This window comes from Salvelinus fontinalis, chromosome 12 (genome assembly GCF_029448725.1).
Source record: "Salvelinus fontinalis isolate EN_2023a chromosome 12, ASM2944872v1, whole genome shotgun sequence".
NCBI classification, from domain to species: domain Eukaryota; kingdom Metazoa; phylum Chordata; class Actinopteri; order Salmoniformes; family Salmonidae; genus Salvelinus; species Salvelinus fontinalis.
This window is the reverse complement of record NC_074676.1, coordinates 57,012,959-57,031,840: the sequence shown is the minus strand read 5'-3', so window position 1 is coordinate 57,031,840 and position 18,882 is coordinate 57,012,959. Positions and strand designations below refer to the sequence as shown.

Below are 18,882 nucleotides of genomic sequence, written 5' to 3'. Positions count from 1 at the left end.
TGGGTGCATGTGTATGCAGTAACCAGTAGTGACCTGTAGTAACCAGTAGTGACCAGTAGGAACCAGTAATGACCAGTAGTGACCAGTAGGAACCAATAGTGACCAATAGGAACCAATAGTGACCAGAAGTGACCAGTAGTGACCTGTAGTAATCAGTAGTGACCAGTAGTGACCAGTAGGAACCAGTAATGACCAATAGTGACCAGTAGGAACCAGTAATGTCCAGTGGTAACCAGTAGTGACCAGTAGGAACCAGTAGTGACCAGTGGTAACCAGTAGGAACCAGTAGAAACCAGTAGTGACCTGTGGTAACCAGTAGTGACCAGTAGTGCCCAGCAGGAACCAGTAGGAACCAGTAGTAACCAGTAGGAACCAGTAGTGACCAGTGGTAACCAGTGGTAACCAGTAGTGCCCAGTAGGAACCAGTAGTGACCAGTGGTAACCAGTAGTAACCAGTAGGAACCAGTAGTAACCAGTAGGAACCAGTAGTGTCCAGTGGTAACCAGTAGTGCCCAGCAGGAACCAGTAGTGACCAGTGGTAACCAGTAGTGACCAGTAGGAACCAGTAGTTACCAGTAGGAACCAGTAGTGTCCAGTAGTAACCAGTAGTGACCAGTAGGAACCAGTAGTGACCAGTAGTAACCAGTAGTGTCCAGTAGTAACCAGTAGGAACCAGTAATGCCCAGTAGTAACCAGTAGTGACCAGTGGTAACCAGTAGGAACCAGTAGTGCCCAGCAGGAACCAGTAGTGTCCAGTGGTAACCAGTAGTGCCCAGCAGGAACCAGTAGTAACCAGTAGGAACCAGTAGTGACCAGTAGTAACCAGTAGGAACCAGTAGTGTCCAGTGGTAACCAGTAGTAACCAGTGGTAATCAGTTTTGCCCAGTAGTAACCAGTAGTGCCCAGTAGGAACCAGTAGTGACCAGTGGTAACCAGTAGTGCCCAGCAGGAACCAGTAGTGTCCAGTGGTAACCAGTAGTGACCAGCAGGAACCAGTAGTGACCAGTGGTAACCAGTAGTGACCAGTGGTAACCAGTAGTGACCAGTGGTAACCAGTAGTGACCAGTAGGAACCAGTAGTGACCAGTAGTAACCAGTAGTGTCCAGTGGTAACCAGTAGGAACCAGTAGTGACCAGTAGTAACCAGTAGGAACCAGTAGTGTCCAGTGGTAACCAGTAGTAACCAGTGGTAACCAGTAGTGACCAGTGGTAACCAGTAGGAACCAGTAGTGCCCAGCAGGAACCAGTAGTGACCAGTAGTAACCAGTAGGAACCAGTAGTAACCAGTGGTGACCAGTGGTAACCAGTAGGAACCAGTAGTGACCAGTGGTAACCAGTAGGAACCAGTAGGAACCAGTAGTGTCCAGTGGTAACCAGTAGGAACCAGTAGTAACCAGTAGGCTCTCTCTGTAAAGTAAGTGTACTAACTTGTGGCTAGGCCTAAAACTTCGACCTTTAGTCTGTTTCACAGCCACCTGCACTGTTTGAGTAGAGTACCCAGAATCCTAACCAGAGGGTTTATTGGGTTTCCTGAAACTATTCAAAGCAGCATATCTTCCTCTTCATTAGCCTAATGCTACCAGCGCTGATACAGATGTGTCAGATGTGATAACAAAAACCGTAAACCCTACACCCACACACATGGAACCTTCTCATGACTCCTTCCCTTTTCAGACCAGGGGGTGCGCTCCAAATGGAACTCTATTCCCTATATAGTGCACTACTTTAGACCAGAGCCCTATGGAACCCTATTCCCTATTTATAGTGCACTACTTTAGACCAGAACCCTATTGAACCCTATTCCCTATATAGTGCACTACTTTAGACCAGAACCCTACGGAACCCTATTCCCTATATAGTGCACTACTTTAGACCAGAACCCTATTGAACTCTATTCCCTATATAGTGCACTACTTTAGACCAGAGCCCTATGGAACTCTATTCCCTATATAGTGCACTACTTTAGACCAGAACCCTATTGAACTCTATTCCCTATATAGTGCACTACTTTAGACCAGAGCCCTATGGAACTCTATTCCCTATATAGTGCACTACTTTAGACCAGGCCCCGTAGGGCATAGGGTGCCATTTTGGATGCATCCCAGAACAGATGAAACATGTATCCTCTAACCTCAGATGAAACATGTATCTTCTAACCTCAGATGAAACATGTATCTTCTAACCTCAGATGAAACATGTATCTTCTAAACCTCAGATGAAACATGTATCTTCTAACCTCAGATGAAACATGTATCTTCTAATCTCAGATGAAACATGTATCTTCTAACCTCAGATGAAACATGTATCTTCTAAACCTCAGATGAAACATGTATCTTCTAAACCTCAGATGAAACATGTATCTTCTAACCTCAGATGAAACATGTATCTTCTAACCTCAGATGAAACATGTATCTTCTAACCTCAGATGAAACATGTATCTTCTAAACCTCAGATGAAACGTGTATCTTCTAATCTCAGATGAAACATGTATCCTCTAACCTCAAATGAAACATGTATCTTCTAACCTCAGATGAAACATGTATCTTTTAACCTCAAATGAAACATGTATCTTCTAAACCTCGAAGATACATGTTTCATCTGAGGTTCGAAGATACATGTTTCATCTGAGGTTAGAAGATACATGTTTCATCTGAGGTTCGAAGATACATGTTTCATCTGAGGTTAGAAGATACATGTTTCATTTGAGGTTCGAAGATACATGTTTCATCTGAGGTTAGAAGATACATGTTTCATCTGAGGTTAGAAGATACATGTTTCATCTGAGGTTAGAAGATACATGTTTCATCTGAGGTTTAGAAGATACGTGTTTCATCTGAGGTTAGAAGATACATGTTTCATCTGAGGTTTAGAAGATACATGTTTCATCTGAGGTTTAGAAGATACATGTTTCATCTGAGGTTAGAAGATACATGTTCCATCTGAGGTTAGAAGATACATGTTTCATCTGAGGTTAGAAGATACATGTTTCATCTGAGGTTTAGAAGATACATGTTTCATCTGAGGTTAGAAGATACATGTTTCATCTGAGGTTAGAAGATACATGTTTCATCTGAGGTTAGAAGATACATGTTTCATCTGAGGTTAGAAGATACATGTTTCATCTGAGGTTTATAGGATACATGTTTCATCTGAGGTTAGAAGATACATGTTTCATCTGAGGTTTAGAAGATACATGTTTCATCTGAGGTTAGAAGATACATGTTTCATCTGAGGTTAGAAGATACATGTTTCATCTGAGGTTAGAAGATACATGTTTCATCTGAGGTTAGAAGATACATGTTTCATCTGAGGTTAGTAGATACATGTTTCATCTGAGGTTTAGAAGATACATGTTTCATCTGAGGTTAGAAGATACATGTTTCATCTGAGGTTTAGAAGATACATGTTTCATCTGAGGTTAGAAGATACATGTTTCATCTGAGGTTAGAAGATACATGTTTCATCTGAGGTTAGAAGATACATGTTTCATCTGAGTTTTAGAAGATACATGTTTCATCTGAGGTTAGAAGAAACATGTTTCATCTGAGGTTAGAAGATACATGTTTCATCTGAGGTTAGAAGAAACATGTTTCATCTGAGGTTAGAAGATACATGTTTCATCTGAGTTTTAGAAGAAACATGTTTCATCTGAGGTTAGAAGATACATGTTTCATCTGAGGTTAGAAGAAACATGTTTCATCTGAGGTTAGAAGATACATGTTTCATCTGAGGTTTAGAAGAAACATGTTTCATCTGATGTTAGAAGATACATGTTTCATCTGAGGTTTAGAAGATACATGTTTCATCTGAGGTTAAAATATACATGTTTCATCTGAGGTTAGAAGATACATGTTTCATTTGAGGTTAGAATCTAACCTCTCACAGGCTAAAACACAGGCCACTAAATGTATGTTTTCTATCAGACAGTTCAACATGACAGTGGTGGAAAGAGAGTCTTAGCCTTGGGTAACTATTACAACAGTGTGACAGAGGTCTGTGACCAGCAGTCGTGCGTGTGTGCGCGTGTGTGTGTGTGTGTGTGTGTGTGTGTGTGTGTGTGTGTGTGTGTGTGTGTGTGTGTGTGTGTGTGTGTGTGTGTGTGTGTGTGTGTGTGTGTGTGTGTGTGTGTGTGTCTGTGTCTGTGTGTGTGTGTGTGTGTGTGTGTGTGTGTGTGTGTGGTGTTAGTGGTTCAGCTCTTTCTCTGGCCCTCCTCTCTCTTTCTAACTTCTCAAATGAGGAAGTTCACAGCCGTGTTTGTAGCAGCTTCCTTTTTACAGCTTTCGCCTCACTAACAGGAAGAGAGAGAGAGAGATATAGAGAGTAAGAGAGAAACAGAGGGAGAGAGCAAGGGAGAATACTGTGAGAAACATGTCTGTAGCTGAGTGTTTTCAGTAGAGAACAGAACTCTCTAGATGAGTGTGTTCAGTGGAGAACAGAACTCTGTAGCTGAGTGTTTTCAGTAGAGAACAGAACTCTCTAGCTGAGTGTTTTCAGTAGAGAACAGAACTCTCTAGCTGAGTGTTTTCAGGAGAGAACAGAACTCTCTAGCTGAGTGTTTTCAGTAGAGAACAGAACTCTCTAGCTGAGTGTTTTCAGTAGAGAACAGAACTCTCTAGCTGAGTGTTTTCAGTAGAGAACAGAACTCTCTAGCTGAGTGTTTTCAGGAGAGAACAGAACTCTGTAGCTGAGTGTTTTCAGTAGAGAACAGAACTCTCTAGCTGAGTGTTTTCAGTAGAGAACAGAACTCTAGCTGAGTGTTTTCAGTAGAGAACAGAACTCTCTAGATGAGTGTTTTCAGTGGAGAACAGAACTCTGTAGCTGAGTGTTTTCAGTAGAGAACAGAACTCTCTAGCTGAGTGTTTTCAGTAGAGAACAGAACTCTCTAGCTGAGTGTTTTCAGTAGAGAACAGAACTCTCTAGCTGAGTGTTTTCAGTAGAGAACAGAACTCTGTAGCTGAGTGTTTTCAGTAGAGAACAGAACTCTCTAGCTGAGTGTTTTCAGTAGAGAACAGAACTCTCTAGCTGAGTGTTTCAGTAGAGAACAGAACTCTCTAGCTGAGTGTTTTCAGAGAACCAGGATGTCTACGTCGAACCAGCCATGGCACCATGGTAATATCACCCGATCTAAGGCTGAGGATCTGCTCTCCAAAGCAGCTAGGGATGGGAGCTTCCTCCTCCGGGACAGTGAGTCCATACAGGGTGCCTATGCCCTCTGTGTTCTGTAAGTAAAATGTCCATTCTGACTACTTTTTGAAGATATATATATATATACACGTAGACATATGGGTAAAACTGACAGTTTAACAGTCTAATATTCTGTTTTTCAAAGATCACAATGAGAAAAGAAGATTATGTTGAGAACTCGTCCCTTTATAGCTCTTCGTATGCAGAAGAGAGACAGATAAGGAAATAATTGACAGTTAAACATTTACTGAGCTACAAATGCTGTTGTACAAAGATCACATTGAGGAAGGAAGATCATGTTGAAGTCTTGACTCTTTGCATGCACAGATCAAAGTAGCTTGGAGTAGGAAGAGCTGATTTAAAAACAAGACCTTTAAATCAGACAAAACCATGATCAACGCTAAACACACTGTTGTTTTTTAGGGGAGGGGGGCGATTTCAATCTGTACCGTTAAATACCTGCTTGTATTTCGGGTACATATTCTCCTGCAGTGCAGTATAGAACGCAACTCTGCCCAATGACAGCGTTTGGAATGTATAGCAGAACAATGTGATGTTGACTTTCTGTTTCCTTAACATCATGACATAAATCATGCCAACAAGTACATCGGGGGTGAAATTTTAAAACGTTTTGCTCAAGACTTTGATTAACCAGAGAAACTGTCTAGGATACTGTTGTTGTTGTTGCATGCAGTTATAGATCTATCTATAGCAGGAATTCTATGTAAACGTAGACCTGTTTTAAAATTACACTTGCTTACTGCAGCAGCCAACTCATCGGCACATACAGTCATGCTGCAAAGCTGGGTAGACTCCATTGTACAACTCACAGCACACATCTTTGTGTCGCTGTGAGCTTTTATTAGAATAATTGCTAAACAAAATAAATGAATGGTCATATTCTCTATTCCGTTGGACACGAAGACCAACGGAAGTGTGTTTGAGTGCATGCCATCTGTCATTACTGCACCTGACACACGCTGCTGTGAAATGTCAGTTACTTTAAACCAGAAACCCAGACCCAACCTCTTCAGACCCATACCCAGTCGGCTTCTCAAGACTCAGACCGCTTCTCAAGACTCAGACCGCTTCTCAAGACCCAGACCGCTTCTCAAGACCCATACCGCTTTTCAAGACCCAGTCGGCTTCTCAAGAACCAGTCGGCTTCTCAAGACCCAGTCGGCTTCTCAAGACCCAGTCGGCTTCTCAAGACCCAGACGGCTTCTCAAGACCCAGACGGCTTCTCAAGACCCAGACGGCTTCTCAAGACCCAGTCGGCTTCTCAAGACCCAGACGGCTTCTCAAGACCCAGTCGGCTTCTCAAGACCCAGTCGGCTTCTCAAGACCCAGACGGCTTCTCAAGACCCAGACGGCTTCTCAAGACCCAGTCGGCTTCTCAAGACCCAGTCGGCTTCTCAAGACCCAGTCGGCTTCTCAAGACCCAGACGGCTTCTCAAGACCCAGACGGCTTCTCAAGACCCAGTCGGCTTCTCAAGACCCAGTCGGCTTCTCAAGACCCAGTCGTCTTCTCAAGACCCAGTCGGCTTCTCAAGACCCAGTCGGCTTCTCAAGACCCAGACGGCTTCTCAAGACCCAGACCGCTTCTCAAGACCCAGTCGGCTTCTCAAGACCCAGACGGCTTCTCAAGACCCAGACGGCTTCTCAAGACCCAGACGGCTTCTCAAGACCCAGACCGCTTCTCAAGACCCAGACAGCCAGATCAAGACATCTCTGTAAACTGTAATATGATATCCCATCTTTCCTATTTCCAGGTACCAGAACTGTGTGTATACCTACAGGATCCTACCCAATGAGGAGAGGAAGCTCTCTGTCCAGGTCAGTCAGACAGCTCCACAATATATATTCTTACCAAATGCAATGTGAGGGATCTGCACCCTGTTTTGGGAGTGGATCCCCCTACACAGCATTTAATGGTATTATTTTCATGTAATATCTAAAAAGTAATCTAACAATAACCCAACAACTACCTAATACACACAAATCTAAAGGGGTGAATGAGAATATGTACATATAAATATATGGATGAGCGATGGCCGAGCCGCGGTATATACATGTGAAATTAATAATGTAAGATATGTCAACATTATTCAAAGCGTCATTATTTAAAGTGACATTGTTTAAAGTGACTAGTGATCCATTTATTAAAGTGGCCAGTGATTGGGTCTCAATATAGGCAGCAGCCTCTCTGAGTTAGTGATTGCTGTTTAACAGTCTGATGGCCTTGAGATAGAAGCTGTTCTTCAGTCTCTCTGTCCCAGCTTTGATGCACCTGTACTGACCTCGCCTTCTGGGTGGTAGCGGTGTGAACTGGCAGTGGCCCGGGTGGTTGTTGTCTTTGATGATCTTTTTGGCCTTCCTGTGACATTGGGTGGTGTAGGTGTCCTGGAGGGCAGGTAGAGCCTTGCGGTTGAGGGCGGTGCAGTTGCCGTACCAGGCGGTGATACAGCCCGACAAGATGCTCTCGATTGAGCATCTGTAAAAGTTTGTCAGTGTTAAATTTCTTCAGCCTCCTAAGGTTGAAGAGGCGCTGTTGCGCCTTCTTCACCACACTGTCTGGGTGGACAATTTCAGTTTGTCTGTGATGTGTACGCAGAGGAACTTAAAACGTTCCACCTTATCCACTGCTGTCCATTCGATATGGATAGCGGGGTGCTCCCTCTACTGTTTCCTGAAGTCCACAATCATCTCCTTTGTTTTGTTGACGTTGAGTGAGAGGTTATTTTCCTGACACCACACTCCGAGTGCCCTCACCTCCTCCCTGTAGGCTGTCTCGTCGTTGTTGGTAATCAAGCCTACCACTGTGGTGTCGTCTGCAAACTTGATGATTGAGTTGTAGGTGCGTGGCCACGCAGTCGTAGGTGAACAGGGACTACAGGAGGGGGCTGAGAATGCACCCTTGTGGGGCCCTAGTGTTGAGGGTCAGCAAAGTGGAGATGGCGAAATCCAAGATGGTGTAGCAGTCAGACGTCTTTGTCTTTGTCCTGTCATGCCCCTTGTATATCTTTTTCTTCACATATATTTAAAAAATATTTTCCTAAACCTCTACTTCTAAATACTCTCCTGCAACCTGCCTCATCCAATGTGGCGTGGACCAGTTTTTTTTCTAAAGTATTTCTATTTACTTTGGATCTGGAATCCCTCAACAGAAGCTAGCCAGCTAACTACCTACCAGCTATCAGTCAGCAAACCACTGCTAGCAGTCATCAGCTAACCTTTAGCTCAGAAAGCTCTCGCCAGTACACGTGACTCAAACCAGAGCATAACGGACCTATTTTTCTCTCCATATCCCCGGATTCCTACCACAAACTCTGAACCTTTTCATCTGGATCTTCGCAACTAGCTAACCGCAATCCCGGGTGATTACTCCTGGCTAGCGTTTCCATCCCGGAGCAAGCACCAATTAGCCTGAAGCTAGCCCGGCTAGGGCTCCTGGGCTACCACCGAAGCCCACTCCTGGGCTACAATATCCGGACCCCTTCTACTGCCTGTACGGGGCACTGAACCCCGCCGACCCACTACGACTGGAATACCGACATAATCTGCCCGAGGATTCCAACAGGCCCCTCAGGCGCGATGTCCGCTGAAGGCCCCTTCTGCTAACCGCGGCCTGCTAGCTACCTAGAGCTACTTGGAACCCTACTAATCCACGACTAGTATGTCGACGTCACCTCACGAAGAGGCAAAAACAGACTTACCCCCATCGCGACGTCCCCCAAAGGCCCTTCTGCTAACTTGCTAGCCCCGGTCTACTAACTGCTAGCTTGCTTGCCCCGGTCTGCTAACTGCTAGCTTGCTTGCCCCGGTCTGCTAACTGCTAGCTTGCTTGCCCCGGTCTGCTAATTGCTTGCTTGCTAACCCGGTCTGCTAACTGCTAGCTTGTTAGCCCCAGCCTACTGACTGCTAGCTTGTTAGCACCGGCCTGCTAACTGTCTGAATCGCCGTGTCCCCAGCCAGCCCAACCACTCACTGGACCCATATGTTCACTTGGCTACGCATGCCTCTCCCTAATATCAATATTCTTCATCCATTACTGTCCTGGTTAGTGATTACTGTCTTATTTCACTGTAGAGCCTCTAGCCCTGCTCAATATGCCTTAACCAACCATGTTGTTCCACCTCCTACATATGCGATGACATCACCTGGTTTAAACGTCTCTAGACACTATATCTCTCTCATCATTACTCAATGTACTCACACCCTACCTTTCCTTTGTCTGTACACTATGCTTTGAATCTATGCTATCGTTCCCAGAAACCTGCTCCTTTTACTCTCTGTTCCGAACGTGCTAGACGACCAGTTCGTATAGCCTTTAGCCGTACCCTTATCCTACTTCTCCTCTGTTCCTCTGGTAATGTAGAGGTTAATCCAGGTCCTGCAGTGCCTAGCCCCACTCCCACTCCCCAGGTGCTCTCATTTGTTGACTTCTGTAACCGTAAAAGCCTTGGTTTCACGCATGTTAACAGTAGAAGCCTACTCCCTAAGTTTGTTTTACTCACTGCTTTAGCACACTCTGCCAACCCGGATGTCTTAGCCGTGTCTGAATCCTGGCTTAGGAAAACCACCAAAAACCCTGAAATCTCCATCCCTAACTATACCATTTTGTGCCAAGATAGAACTGCCAAAGGGGGCAGTGTTGCAATCTACTGCAGAGACAGCCAGCAGAGTTCTGTCTTACTATCCAGGTCTGTACCCAAATAATTCAAGCTTCTACTTTTAAACATTCACCTTTCCAGAAACAAGTCTCTCACTGTTGCCGCTTGGTGTGGACCACCCTCTGGCCCCAGCTGTGCCCTCGACACCATATGTGAATTGATTGCCCCCCATCTATCTTCTGAGCTCGTGCTACTAGGTGACCTAAACTGGGACATGCTTAACACCCCGGCCATCCTACAATCTAAGCTTGATGCCCTCAATCTCACACAAAAAATCAATGAACCCACCAGGTACAACCCCAAATCCGTAAACACGGGCACCCTCATAGATATCATCCTAACTAACTCGCCCTCCAAATACACCTGTGCTGTTTTCAATCAAGATCTCAGCGATCACTGCCTCATTGCCTGCATCCGTAATGGGTCTGCGACCAAATGACCACCCCTCATCACTGTCAAGCGCTCCATAAAACACTTCTGCGAGCAGGCCCAGGTATCCTGGAATGACAATGACCTCATCCCGTCAGTAGAGGATGCCTGGTTATTCTTTAAAAGTGCCGTCCTCACCATCTTAAATAAGCATGCCCCATTCAAAAAAAATTGAACTAGGAATAGATATAGTCATTGGTTCACCCCAGACCTGACTGCCCTTGACCAGCACAAAAACATCCTGTGGCGTTCTGCATCAGTTTCGAATAGCCTCCGTGATATGCAACTTTTCAGAGCAGTCAGGAATAAATATACACAGGCAGTTAGGAAAGCAAAGGCTAGCTTTTTAAAACAGAAATTTGCATCCTGTAGTACAAACTCCAAAAAGTTCTGTGACACTGTAAAGTCCATGGAGAATAAGAGCACCTCCTCCCAGCTGCCCACTGCTCTGAGGCTAGGAAATACTGTTACCACCGATAAATCCACTATAATTGAGAATTTCAATAAGCATTTCTCTACGGCTGGCCATGCTTTCCACCTGGCTACCCCTACCCCGGTCAACTGCCCGGCACCCTCCACAGCAACCCGCCAAAGCCCCCACCATTTTTCCTTTACCCAAATCCAGATAGCTGATGTTCTGAAAGAGCTGCAAAATCTGGACCCCTACAAATCACCCGGGCTAGACAATCTGGACCCTCTCTTTCTAAAATGATCTGCCGAAATTGTTGCAACCCCTATTACTAGCCTGTTCAACCTCTCTTTCGTATCGTCTGAGATTCCCAAAGATTGGAAAGCTGCCGCAGTCATCCCCCTCTTCAAATGGGGTGAAAATCTAGACCCAAACTGCTACAGAGCTATATCTATCCTACCCTGTCTTTCTAAGGTCTTCGAAGCCAAGTTAACAAACAGATTACCGACCATTTCGAATCCCACCGTACCTTCTCCGCTATGCAATCTGGTTTCAGAGCTGGTCATGGGTGCACCTCAGCCACGCTCAAGGTCCTAAACGACATCATAACCGCCATCGATAAGAGACATTACTGTGCAGCCGTCTTCATTGTCTTCATCACCACATTCTTATTGGCAGACTCAACAGCCTTGGTTTCTCAAATGATTGTCTCGCCTGGTTTACCAACTACTTCTCTGATAGAGTTCAGTGTGTCAAATCGGAGGGCCTGTTGTCTTGACCTCTGGCAGTCTCTATGGGGGTACCACAGGGTTCAATTCTCGGGCCGACTCTTTTCTCTGTCTATATCAATGATGTTGTTCTTGCTGCGGGTGATTCCTTGATCCAACCCCTACTCAGACGACACCATTCTGTATACATCTGGTCCTTCTTTGGACATTGTGTTAACAAACCTCCAAACGAGCTTCAATGCCATACAACACTCCTTCCGTGGCCTCCAACTGCACTTAAACGCTAGTAAAACTAAGTGCATGCTCTTCAACCAATCACTGCCCGCACCCTCCTCGCCCGAATAGCATCACTACTCTGGACGGTTCTGACTTAGATTATGTGGACAACTACAAATACCTAGGTGTCTGGCTAGACTGTCAACTCTCCTTCCAGACACACATTAAGCATCTCCAATGCAAAATTAAATCTAGAATCGGCTTCCTATATCGCAACAAAGCATCCTTCACTCATGCTGCCAAACATACCCTCGTAAAACTGACCATCCTACCAATCCTCGACTTCGGCGATGTCATCTATAAAATAGCCTCCAACACTCTACTCAACAAACTGGATGCAGTCTATCACAGTGCCATCCGTTTTGTCACCAAAGCCCCACACACTACCCACCACTGCGACCTGTAAGCTCTCGTTGGTTGGCCCTCGCTTCATACTAGTCGCCAAACCCACTGGCTACAGATTATCTACAAGTCTCTGCTAGGTAAAGCCCCGCCTTATCTCAGCTCACTGGTCACCATAGCAGCACCCACTCACAGCACGCGCCCAAGCAGGTATATCTTACTGGTCACCCCCAAAGCCAATTCCTCTTTTGGTCGCCTTTCCTTCCAGTTCTCTGCTGTCAAAGACTGGTACGAACTGCAAAAATCACTAAAGCTGGAGACTCTTACCTCCCTCACTAGCTCTAAGCACCAGCTGTCAGAGCAGCTCACAGATCACTGCACCTGTACATAGCCCATCTGTAAACAGCCCATCTATCTACCTCATCCCCATACTGTATTTATTTATTTATCTTGCTCCTTTGCACCCCAGTATCTCTACTTGCACATTAATCTTCTGCACATCTACCATTCCAGTGTTTAATTGCTATATTGTAATTACTTCGCCACCATGGCCTATTTATTGCCTTAACTCCCTTATTTTACCTCATCTGCACACACTGTAAACAGACTTAAAAATATATATATATACTGTATATATACTACTTTATTCCATGTGTAACTCTGTGTTGTTGTATGTGTCTAACTGCTTTGCTTTATCTTGACCAGGTCACAGTTGTAAATGAGAACTTGTTTTCAACTGGCCTACCTGGTTAAATAAAGCTGAAATAAATAATAAAATAAAATGTTGGGCGGCCCGTCAGAAAGTCCAGGACCCAATTGCACAGGGCGCGGTTGAGACCCAGGGCCTCAAGCTTAATGATGAGCTTGGAGGGTACTATGGTGTTGAATGCTGAGCTGTAGTCGATGAACAGCATTCTTACATAGGTATTCCTCTTGTCCAGATGGGTGAGGGCAGTGTGGAGTGTGATGACGATTGCGTCGTATGTGGACCTGTTGGGGTGGTGTGCAAACTGAAGTGGGTCTAGGGTGGCCGGTGAGGTGGAGGTGATATGATCCTTATTAACTAGTCTCTCAAAGCACTTCATGATGACAGACTGTTTATTGTAGTCCACTTCCAGGTGTTGGGTGTTACTGGGTATTTTAAGAGACATTTCTCAATTTCTCATGCATCAGACAACTTCTGCTTTTACTTTCAAAGCCTTCAGAAATGAAGACAGGCCATGTTTGGTGGGAGAGTTCTGGAATCTAGCATTTTATTGTGAATATTGTATCATTCCATTATGTTTATGCATTGCACCAAATCGACTTGTAATTGTTTGCATGGTGTTTGGGGCCCCAATGCAAGTCAGGGGCCGAAATATGAACGCTCTGTAAAACTAGACACGTGATATTAACTGTGACTTGCTTTGGCTGTAATTAGTTACACTGTACACTACAGTCTCTATTCAGTAAACAGACTGTACACTACAGTCTATATTCCATAAACAGACTGTACACTACAGTCTATATTCCATAAACAGACTGTACACTACAGTCTCTATTCAGTAAACAGACTGTACACTACAGTCTATATTCCATAAACAGACTGTACACTACAGTCTATATTCAGTAAACAGTCTGTACACTATAGTCTATATTCCATAAACAGACTGTACACTACAGTCTATATTCCATAAACAGACTGTACACTACAGTCTCTATTCAGTAAACAGACTGTACACTACAGTCTATATTCCATAAACAGACTGTACACTACAGTCTCTATTCAGTAAACAGACTGTACACTACAGTCTCTATTCAGTAAACAGACTGTACACTACAGTTTATATTCAGTAAACAGTCTGTACACTATAGTCTATATTCCATAAACAGACTGTACACTACAGTCTCTATTCAGTAAACAGTCTGTACACTACAGTCTATATTCAGTAAACAGTCTGTACACTACAGTCTATATTCCATAAACAGACTGTACACTACAGTCTCTATTCAGTAAACAGACTGTACACTACAGTCTATATTCCATAAACAGACTGTACACTACAGTCTCTATTCAGTAAACAGACTGTACACTACAGTCTATATTCCATAAACAGACTGGACACTACAGTCTCTATTCAGTAAACAGTCTGTACACTACAGTCTCTATTCAATAAGCAGACTGTACACTACAGTCTCTATTCAGTAAACAGTCTGTACACTACAGTCTCTATTCAGTAAACAGACTGTACACTACAGTCTCTATTCAGGAAACAGACTGTACACTACAGTCTATATTCCATAAACAGACTGTACACTACAGTCTCTATTCAGTAAACAGTCTGTACACTACAGTCTATATTCCATAAACAGACTGTACACTACAGTCTCTATTCAGTAAACACACTGTACACTACAGTCTCTATTCAGTAAACAGACTGTACACTACAGTCTATATTCCATAAACAGACTGTACACTACAGTCTATATTCAGTAAACAGACTGTACACTACAGTCTATATTCAGTAAACAGACTGTACACTACAGTCTCTATTCAGTAAACAGACTGTACCTTACAGTCTCTATTCAGTAAACAGACTGTACACTACAGTCTATATTCAGTAAACAGACTGTACACTACAGTCTATATTCAGTAAACAGTCTGTACACAACAGTCTCTATTCAGTAAACAGACTGTACACTACAGTCTCTATTCAGTAAACAGACTGTACACTACAGTCTCTATTCAGTAAACAGACTGTACACTACAGTCTATTCAATAAAGGGTGTGTACAACACAGCACCTGTAGCCCCATCCTCTCTGCTCTCTCTGTCACCCAGAGGCTGTGGTTGAGATTTAAATACATTTGGTTATTAGACATTATTATACATGCCCTTATTACTGTGGCAGACAGAATATTCCAAACCTGGAGACCAGTGCACAGTTAGATAGATTAGATTCGTTTTTTAATTGATCTATTGTAGCTGGAAAGCATGAAAGACATCAATGCTGATTCACAACTTCATGAGTTTTAACTTGCACAGAAATGAAGGGTACTGTAGATCCTACAAGCTACTCTACTAATGTTGAAGGGTACTGTAGATCCTACAGGCTACTCTACTAATGTTGAAGGGTACTGCAATTCCTACAAGCTACTTTACTAATGTTGAAGGGTACTGTATATCCTACAGGCTACTCTGCTAATGTTGAAGGGTACTGTAGATCCTACAAGCTACTTTACTAATGTTGAAGGGTACTGCAATTCCTACAGGCTACTCTACTAATGTTGAAGGGTACTGTAGATCCTACAAGCTACTCTACTAATGTTGAAGGGTACTGTAGATCCTACAAGCTACTCTATTAATGTTGAAGGGTACTGTAGATCCTACAAGCTACTTTACTAATGTTGAAGGGTACTGTAGATCCTACAAGCTACTCTACTAATGTTGAAGGGTACTGCAGATCCTACAAGCTACTCTACTAATGTTGAAGGGTACTGCAATTCCTACGGGCTACTCTACTAATGTTGAAGGGTACTGTAGATCCTACAGGCTACTCTACTAATGTTGAAGGGTACTGTAGATCCTACAAGCTACTCTACTAATGTTGAAGGGTACTGTAGATCCTACAAGCTACTCTACTAATGTTGAAGGGTACTGTAGATCCTACAAGCTACTCTACTAATGTTGAAGGGTACTGCAATTCCTACGGGCTACTCTACTAATGTTGAAGGGTATTGTAGATCCTACAGGCTACTCTACTAATGTTGAAGGGTACTGTAGATCCTACAGGCTACTCTACTAATGTTGAAGGGTACTGTAGATCCTACAAGCTACTCTACTAATGTTGAAGGGTACTGTAGATCCTACAGGCTACTCTACTAATGTTGAAGGGTACTGTAGATCCTACAAGCTACTCTACTAATGTTGAAGGGTACTGTAGATCCTACAGGCTACTCTACTAATGTTGAAGGGTACTGTAGATCCTACAAGCTACTCTACTAATGTTGAAGGATACTGCAATTCCTACAGGCTACTCTGCTAATGTTGAAGGGTACTGTAGATCCTACAGGCTACTCTACTAATGTTGAAGGGTACTGCAATTCCTACAGGCTACTCTACTAATGTTGAAGGGTACTGTAGATCCTACAAGCTACTCTGCTAATGTTGAAGGGTACTGCAATTCCTACAGGCTACTCTGCTAATGTTGATCAAAAGCTTCTTCCTCTTTCAGTTACAGGAGGTTTTAAATGATCCCCTAGCGTGGGCGTATGACAAGCCACAAGGTTCATCTCGTGGTGCTTAACAGAAAATAACGGAAACTTCACAAAGTGAAACAACATCCACAGTGGCAGTGAAAGGGACTATATAAAACAAAACAGGTGACTTGGTATTTAATACGCCCTTGGAATGTAGCATAACAGTAGAAATTCCTTTATAACAGTATGTAAGCTGGATGGTTGTTATAGAAGGAAAACCTATCATTCAAACAACATGACCAGAAAGATCTATACCTGCACCAGAAAGATCTATACCTGCACCAAAAATATCTATACCTGCACCAGAAAGATCTATACCTGCACCAGAAGTATCTATACCAGCACCAGAAAGATCTATACCTGCACCATAAATATCTATACCTGCACCAGAAAGATCTATACCAGCACCAAAAAGATCTATACTAGCACCAAAAAGATCTATACTAGCACCAAAAATATCTATACCTGCACCAGAAATATCTATACCTGCACCAGAAAGATCTATATACCTGCACCAGAAAGATATATACCTGCACCATAAATATCTATACCTGCACCAGAAAGATCTATACCAGCACCATAAATATCTATACCTCCACCAGAAAGATCTATACCTGCACCAGAAAGATCTATACCTGCACCATAAATATCTATACCAGCACCAGAAAGATCTATACCTGCACCAGAAAGATCTATACCTGCACCAAAAATATCTATACCGGCACCAGAAATATCTATACCTGCACCAGAAAGATATATACCTGCACCAGAAAGATATATACCAGCACCAGAAATATCTATACCTGCACCAGAGAGATATATACCTGCACCAGAAAGATATATACCAGCACCATAAATATCTATACCTGCACCAGAAAGATCTATACCTGCACCATAAATATCTATACCTGCACCATAAATATCTATACCTGCACCCGAAAGATCTATACCTGCACCAGAAAGATCTATATCAGCACCATAAATATCTATACCTGCACCAGAAAGATCTATACCTGCACCAGAAAGATCTATACCTGCACCAGAAGGATCTATACCTGCACCCGAAAGATCTATACCTGCACCAGAAAGATCTATATCAGCACCATAAATATCTATACCTGCACCAGAAAGATCTATACCTGCACCAGAAAGATCTATACCTGCACCAGAAAGATCTATACCAGCACCATAAATATCTATACCTGCACCAGAAAGATCTATACCTGCACCAGAAAGATCTATACCTGCACCAGAAAGATCTATACCAGCACCAGAAAGATTTATACCAGCACCAGAAAGATCTATACCAGCACCATAAATATCTATACTAGCACCAAAAATTAAGCACCAAGTAGAGAAATAAGAATATGTTGTGCTCTCTAGTTCTAGCCTGTGACTCGTGTTATGCTCTAAAGACTCCTAGCCTGTGACTGATGTTATGCTCTATAGACTCCTAGCCTGTGACTGATGATATGCTCTATAGACTCCTAGCCTGTGACTGATGTTGTGCTCTATAGACTCCTAGCCTGTGACTGATGTTTTCCCCTCTAGAGTTCTAGCCTGTGACTTATGTTGTCCTCTCTAGAGTTCTAGCCTGTGACTGATGTTGTGCTCTCTATAGTTCTAGCCTGTGACGGATGTTGTCCTCTATAGAGTTCTAGCCCGTGACTGATGTTGTCCTCTCTAGAGTTCTAGCCTGTGACTGATGTTGTGCTCTCTAGAGTTCTAGCCTGTGACTGATGTTGTCCTCTCTAGAGTTCTAGCCTGTGACTGATGTTGTGCTCTCTAGTTTTAGACTGTGACTTATATTGTGCTCTATAGACTCCTAGTCTGTGACTGATGTTTTTTTTCTTTAGACTTCTAGCCTGTGACTGATGTTGTGCTCTCTAGAGTTCTAGCCTGTGACTGATGTTGTGCTCTCTAGAGTTATAGCCTGTGACTGATGTTGTCCTCTCTAGAGTTCTAGCCTGTGACTGATGTTGTCCTCTCTAGAGTTCTAGCCTGTGACTGATGTTGTCCTCTACAGAGTTCTAGCCTGTGACTGATGTTGTCCTCTATAGAGTTCTAGCCTGTGACTGATGTTGTGCTCTATAGAGTTCTAGCCTGTGACTGATGTTGTCCTCTATAGAGTTCTAGCCTGTGACGGATGTTGTCCTCTATAGAGTTCTAGCCCGTGACTGATGTTGTCCTCTCTAGAGTTCTAGCCTGTGACTGATGTTGTCCTCTATAGAGTTCTAGCCCGTGACTGATGTTGTCCTCTCTAGAGTTCTAGCCTGTGACTGATGTTGTGCTCTCTAGTTTTAGACTGTGACTTATATTGTGCTCTATAGACTCCTAGTCTGTGACTGATGTTTTTTTTCTTTAGAGTTCTAGCCTGTGACTGATGTTGTGCTCTCTAGAGTTCTAGCCTGTGACTGATGTTGTGCTCTCTAGAGTTCTTGCCTGTGACTGATGTTGTGCTCTCTAGAGTTCTAGCCTGTGACTGATGTTGTGCTCTCTATAGTTCTAGCCTGTGACTGATGTTGTGCTCTCTATAGTTCTAGCCTGTGACTGATGTTGTCCTCTCTAGAGTTCTAGCCTGTGACTGATGTTGTCCTCTCTAGA

At 43.5% G+C, this 18,882-nt stretch overlaps 1 protein-coding gene across 1 annotated transcript in view; it reads left to right on the top strand.

The window, feature by feature from the left end:
• The first annotated feature begins 4,310 nt into the window (after positions 1-4,310).
• The window catches only part of inpp5d (inositol polyphosphate-5-phosphatase D), a 67,028-nt gene continuing 52,456 nt past the window's right edge, over positions 4,311-18,882 (top strand). Inside the window, exons 1-2 of the mRNA XM_055941143.1 lie at positions 4,311-5,220; positions 6,956-7,019. Coding sequence (XP_055797118.1) covers positions 5,078-5,220; positions 6,956-7,019 — 207 coding nt within the window. The 5' untranslated portion in view covers positions 4,311-5,077. The remainder of the gene's footprint in view (positions 5,221-6,955; positions 7,020-18,882) is intronic.